The 6,331-nt window shown below is 54.7% G+C and overlaps 2 protein-coding genes across 2 annotated transcripts; both read right to left on the bottom strand.

The window, feature by feature from the left end:
- Positions 1-3,050: 3,050 nt before the first annotated feature.
- On the bottom strand, positions 3,051-3,912 carry COL26b_001761 (uncharacterized protein; the record flags this gene model as incomplete). The annotated part of the gene is made up of 3 exons (XM_053174703.1): positions 3,051-3,561; positions 3,631-3,710; positions 3,814-3,912. 3 exons carry the CDS (start codon positions 3,910-3,912, stop codon positions 3,051-3,053), a joined length of 690 nt encoding a protein of 229 aa, XP_053041326.1.
- Positions 3,913-4,903: 991 nt separating this feature from the next.
- COL26b_001760 (uncharacterized protein) lies at positions 4,904-6,011 on the bottom strand (the record flags this gene model as incomplete). The annotated part of the gene is made up of 3 exons (XM_053174702.1): positions 4,904-5,068; positions 5,122-5,649; positions 5,739-6,011. 3 exons carry the CDS (start codon positions 6,009-6,011, stop codon positions 4,904-4,906), a joined length of 966 nt encoding a protein of 321 aa, XP_053041325.1.
- Positions 6,012-6,331: the final 320 nt, after the last annotated feature.

Raw genomic sequence — 6,331 nt, 5'->3', positions numbered from 1 at the left:
AAGCGAGGGGCTGCGGTGGTAGTTGGTGGTTTTGAACGGCCTATTGCTGTAGTGCTTCCGTCGCTTTCCCCTTTTCGATGGCGCGTCTCAGCCCTCGTCGACGGCAGCAGCGTCTCTCTCTCCCTCTGCCTCTGCTAAGGTAATGCTAAGGGCCAATGGCAGGGACGGCGGTGACGGCAGCGTGATAGGCAGGCAAAGAGGTGAGAGATCGTGATCGAGCGGACCAAAGCCACGCAGCACACCGCGCACATCACACAGGCCGGGCACACAGACCAACAACACAAATACCATGTAGGCAGGCACACCCACACGGTACGGGGACACGGCTCCCGGAATCCTAGAATCGGGACTCGGTGAGCAAGGCAGACTATGTCAGGTCTCTGTGTCTCTCTCTCTCCATCTATTTTTTGCTGCTTTTTCTGCCTGCTGCAAGTCAAGTCTGCTCGCTGCCAACATCGCATCCCCGCAACGCAGATTAATGGTGAGATGATGTGGGATTCGGCATGGTACCCGAGGTTTGGAAATGTTCCAAATTGGTCCAATGTGTCCAGTGTCCCGGCGTCTCTGCCAGGAAAATGGAACCGCAACCTGCAAACCTAGAGGCTACCTAGGCAATGTAGTGCGCACCGCAACCCGGCACGGGGGCAGGCAAAAAAGTGGACGGGGAAAAGCGCACTTGTCCCACCCGCCGCGAGCAAGGAATTCGCATCGTGCAGCCAATCATGCTCCCCCAGCGTGGTATCGTGGCGTCCACCCCCTGGATCATGGATGTCTCTAAAAGCTTCGATGAGAGGGGTCCAGCGCACCATTGGAACCAACCAAGACGCCATGCGCCGTAAAGAGCTTTTTGCGTGAATCCGGCGGTGTTGAATAGATCGCCCCGTGCCTCTTCTGACCATTCTCTCTCTTTACTTGTATTAAATATCTCTCTTCACAAAACTGTAGCGTTCTCTAGTAGGACATCGGCTAGGTAGCACCGGCGCCGTTCATTTGCCAGTGACGTTATTGCCCCACGTCATCCCGACTTCACACGTGGAGTCGCAATAAGTCCTCCGTTATCCCCCCTTGTCCAACCTTTTCCCACCACTCCCCGGTCCCCGCGACCTGTCTTTTTTTCTCTTCCTCTTCTCCTCAACTCATTACGGCAAACCAGGGCCAGGCTAAGCTCGGTTCCCGTCTCCTCCACCACTAACAAGCCTCATCCAATATTTTCATCTTGTCCGTAATTGTGCCTCAGCCTCACGCGGCTGAAAACATAGGAGAGACACTGATGGGATGCGGTCGGACGTTGTCGTCACATCTGCCTTCCGCTCCCGAAATGCGTGTGATATAAGTCCCAAGTGGCCTCTGCGCTCGTGACGTCACCTCCCCCCTAAGCAGCATCCCCCCTGTTTCCCAACGTGGAAGGAGAGCGGAAAGGAAAAAAAACCAGAGTTGAGGTGCCGGCTGCAGTCGTCTCTTTAGCCAATCAGAGCCTCGAGCCCGGCTGCTCACCGATACGACTTCCATGGCCAATCGCACACCGGCCGGGAGCAAGCTCCGGAAGGTCAAAGATCGCACTCGACGCTAACATCCTACGACCGCCCAACCGACTTATTATTGTTGGTTTTGCTCCCGTCGCAAAAGTTGGCCGAAAAAGGGACCACACACTCCCCATCCATCTAAAGCATATGAAACTAGCATCGAATCGATCGGCAGAATCCGCCCAGTCGGCCAAGAAACACCCTTCCCATCTCCACTATCCATCTCATGTGGCCCGTTGATGGTGTGTTTCCCGCGATATGAACACGACTCGAGTTCTCCATGTCAGGAACATTTCAACCGAAATGTCGCAGGTGTGAGGAGGGCACCATGTCCTGGCTATTTCGTTCAACGGCCCAATCACGGACTGTGGAATACAGAGTCCCTAAGAATGACGTTACACAGAATGCCAATTAGGATATCTTACTACTGCAAGGCATTGAACGTCATCCAAGCCGGGGAACCACTTGACGTCTCACAAAGGGCCTGACGAGGAATAATGAGTCTCATTTCAAGAGATGACCAAGCCCCCTTCAGCCAGCCACATGGCTTCTCAGGACAGCATTTCGACCATGTGCTTCTTTCCCCCACCGTATCGGCATTTTCATAAACCTGGATGCGACTCCATGCAGATTGAAAGCATCATGACTCGGGGGATGGGAATTCGGGTTTACATAAATGAGACAGATGCTGGCGTGGGGTTTTCTCGTCGCAAGAATTTTCAAGTCTCACCTGCACATCAGAACCGTCCCGGTTTGTAGTGCGTATCGTACCAGAGTGTCTCACCCAAAAATGGCAGCATCGAGAACCATCGGATTTGGGGCCCGGCTCCGGTGCCATGGATTATATCGCACGATGTCTTCGTCGCTGAAGTCGTTCAATATCACGGTCCAGAGATTGTCTGCAAGATGTGATGTTTATTCGGTGCCTGGTACTCAATATGTGAGTTGATTTATCCCGTTCATCTGAGATGAATCGATTTTTCATCCAAAATGAGGTGCATATATCTATGTTCTTCACACTCGGGTTCACTGTATGCCACCCCATATTATAAATTGTCCATCTCGTGACCTACTGAGTTTCCAAGTCTTACGTTGTTGCTATAGTTACAATCGCAGCCTTGGTAGTCACATACGACTGTCTCGCGTCTGTAATGAGATACACCAGGTCACGGGTATAGCTCCGACCTGAAACGCAAGCCATCGCCCGCAACTGACTCACTGAGAGGCGTTTGGGTGTGAGCTCAGCTCGGGCATGTCTTCGGTCTATCATCTAAGAACCAAGGTATAGAAGGCTGTTCTGCATCTTGCACTTCCCAACGTCTCAATCCCCCAGCATATCCGTAAAACAAGTATAATCGCAGGTTTCGGTCCCCGTCCCCTTAAACGCCTCATCCTACCCTGGCAACGCTCTAGAATGACACGAGTACCTTCTCGACGCTACATGCTGCCGTTACAGGCGTGCTGAGCTGACAAACTTCAGCTCTGACAAGAACATATGTGTGTTCTCTCGCTGGAATCCAACCCCCTTCATTGCGCCGCAACCAAGCTCATGTAGATACCCCACACGACACCAGCCAACGCACCAACCAAGTTCCTCCCCTCAATGCTCTTGATGAACACAAAGTTGATAAAGCTGACCATCGGCCAGAGCTTCAGCCCGGCGACGAAGATGGGCCAGAAGTCGTCCTTGGCCCTGGCGACGACGGACTGCCAGTCGACCTTGCTGTAGTCGACGGCGCCGCGCGAGACGAGGAACTTGGCCGAGGCGGACGCGTGGGCGAGGTGCTCCGGGCGCGCCATGGCGGCCTGGATGCTGCCGACGAACATGCTGAAGGCCAGGGTGTTGAGGGCGGCGCCGACGGTCTGGTCGAGGAGGAGCTTGACGACGGTGTTGCGGATGTTGAGCTTGGGCTCGACGAGCTTGTTGTCGCGGGCCTCGCGGTCGAGTTCCTTCTCGTCGTTGGCGGCCGCGGAGGCGATGGCGTCCTTGGTGGGGGAGACGTGGTAGGCTGGGAAGCTCTGCTCGAGGAGATCTTGCCTGTGACATTGTCAGAAGTCTGAGAAGGGGGGGGGGGGGGGGGGGGGTGGGTAGTATGAGAAAACTCACCACATGAAGTTCGGCGGCGTGCACACCACCGCGTTCATGATGAACTGGACGACGGGAACCCAATCGATGACGAGTTGGCTCTGGTCACATTAATCAGCACTGAAAACGCAGGCTCAGACGCCCTTGAAGTGATAGCTTCGCATCGCGGCACGATGCGGGTGAGTCCCAATGCGGATTTCATACATCGGTACGATAGGCCGTCAGTGCCTGCGCCAACAAATTTGAGGTACCGGCGAGGACTGCGGACTGCAGCGTCGCATTCACAATTGGAGGAAGAGCCATGGTCGCGACGCGAGTGTGCAGCTATTCCGAGGCTGTGAGAGTGGTCTTTCTTGGTGAATAATTGAAGTTGATAAGAACCGGTGTCAATATGCAGCCGGCCCGGTTCACGTTTCTCGGTTTCTGATGACGTCGTTGATAAGCGTCGAGACACAAGAAGTGTGTAAACCCGAAATGCTTGTGAGGCAGTCGTTTTTAAAGAGCAAAAAGCGAGGCGAGGTTGGACAGATTGTGGTCAAGAGGTTCCCGTGGGAAGTCTATGTACTCGCGCCAGCAGGACCAACCACAGGGAAGACGGGATCTAGGACCGGAAGTCGAGCATTTGGCGGGGTGAGGGAGGACAACGTGCCCCGGTTTGTGGAGTTGGCCGGCCGAAGTTCGGGCTGGCGAATGGGGGGCATGAGCTACGCCCAATTGCGGGGCGATTGTGACAGCTATCCGAGTCAAGCTTACAAACAAACAGCTTGAAGAATAAGCTTGACGTGTCAAGCTACGCCTTTGGCCTACCGCGCGGCTGCCTGTCGGGTGTACGCCCTTGTCCAGGGCACTTGCATGACCTTCTGGCCACGATATTCAATGCGACCCTGCGATGCAGATCACCAAGACTTGCATTGAACGTAGATTTCGGCTTTGAATAGTATTGTTTTTAAGTACCTGTGTCGCGGCCTGTTCCTGGGCATGACGACCCTTATGCTGCAGGGAATGAACTCTTGGTCATCCCTCAGCGTGGCACAAGGCCTTCCCCGACGCGACGAACATCTATGAGAACACCAAACAAACACCTGCGCGCTCAACAAAGTGACGTGTCGCATAATCGTACAGCTCAGCCTGGCATGTCGGGTCGCATCGGCCATAGCCATGCGCCTCCTGTGGCCGGCAAATCCCTTCCTCTATGTGTCTTCTTTCCCATGCTCCCTGGCGCACCTTGACTCCTTTCCATGACACCTTTTTGACGTGATCCTTTTGAGTTCCGGATGAACTGCGTGACGTGGATTTAAGGTCTAGACAGGATCCACATAAAGAGCAGCTGGACGATGTATGAATAGAAAAACAGAAACTGTGTCCTCTGGTTTCGCTTCGCCCGGGAATCGCCAGTCTGCATAGGACCGGCACCATTCGCCGAGTTCTCAGGAAGCAGGACGTATTTCAAAGAGCGCATCTAAAGGTGTTGTTAGTCCTCATGTCCATCAGTAGAGAGCTTGGTTTACGCACCAGGAACAGGGAGTTGGCCAGGAAGGTGTAAATGAACACCGACCACCCGACCCAGCCGCCGGTGCCCTGGCCCCCGTTAAAGATCTCCGCCACGGCAACGGTCACAATAATGCCGACAAACTTGTAGCCAGAGTACGCGATCAGGTCGTAGAGCTGCGAATCGTTCGAAATGCCCAACAGATAGCAACCCAGCTTGAGGCCCAAAATCTCAGCCACCACGATGACGAGGGCCGTTGACGCCGTGTATCCAAGGAGCTCCGGCTGGAACTGTCCACGGAGACCGGCGATGAGGGTGGACAGGAGGATGTATGTCACAACCGCCATGACGGGGATGTACATGTCGGGGCTGTTGATGTCGTCGCGCGGCGGCAGGTACCAACCCTCCTGGCCGCTGGGTCCCACGGACTGCTTGCGCGACCATGGCTTGTGCCTCCAGGGGAAGAGGACGAGGAATAGCTTGTTGATGACATAGGAGTTGGAGACGTTGAAGTAGTGCTTCAGGGCATTTACGTTGACGTATCGGTTAAACTAGTAGCGGTTAGCTCTGGGGTCTGTTGCAACTGTCACGAGGCTTCGCGACGTGTACTCTCGATGCCAAGGGCTGAGAATCAACATACGTTCTGTTCCATGTACTCCTGACCATGCTTGAAGGCCGTCTGCCCGAATTGTGCTGCAACTTGCGCCGTAGGGTCATTCATGAACTGTCCGTATGCGCCAAAGACGTTTCCGCTTGAGCCGCCCTGCTGCTGGTACGGGCTGCCGTAGCTTTGCTGCGATTGCGTTTGCGACACTGGGGGAGGCGGCGAGCGCAGCTGGGGAACGGTCGAGACATGCTGGGGTACGGGGTGGTGCAGAGGAGGCGACTGGCCGTATGTTTGAGGGCGCTGCATGATGGGCTAGCTGTTGGGCAATCGATGCAATAATATGCTTGGTGTACGGGCGAAAACTCGTTCGATTTTCGAGGGAGAAGACCGCGGATTCGAGTCGAGCAGTTGCGTTGTCGCGGGCTTACAAGTGGGATGCCTCCCTTTTGGAAGTCGTCTGTGATGGGAGGGCGCAGGCAAGGTTGTGGATGGAGCTGCAGCGGTACCTTATGGAAATGTGTTTACTTCAGCGCATGTCATCGGCGTGGGTCCGTTTGGGAGCTCTGATATTCGCACCGTTCTGATATGACAATTTCTCGCGTCTGTACAGTGCCACAGGGTCGTTA

The sequence above is a fragment of the Colletotrichum chrysophilum genome, assembly GCF_026319265.1.
Source record: "Colletotrichum chrysophilum strain AFK26 chromosome Unknown scaffold_8, whole genome shotgun sequence".
Lineage (NCBI taxonomy): Eukaryota > Fungi > Ascomycota > Sordariomycetes > Glomerellales > Glomerellaceae > Colletotrichum > Colletotrichum chrysophilum.
The sequence above is the reverse complement of the archived record's forward strand: the minus strand, read 5'-3'. Positions and strand labels throughout refer to the sequence as shown.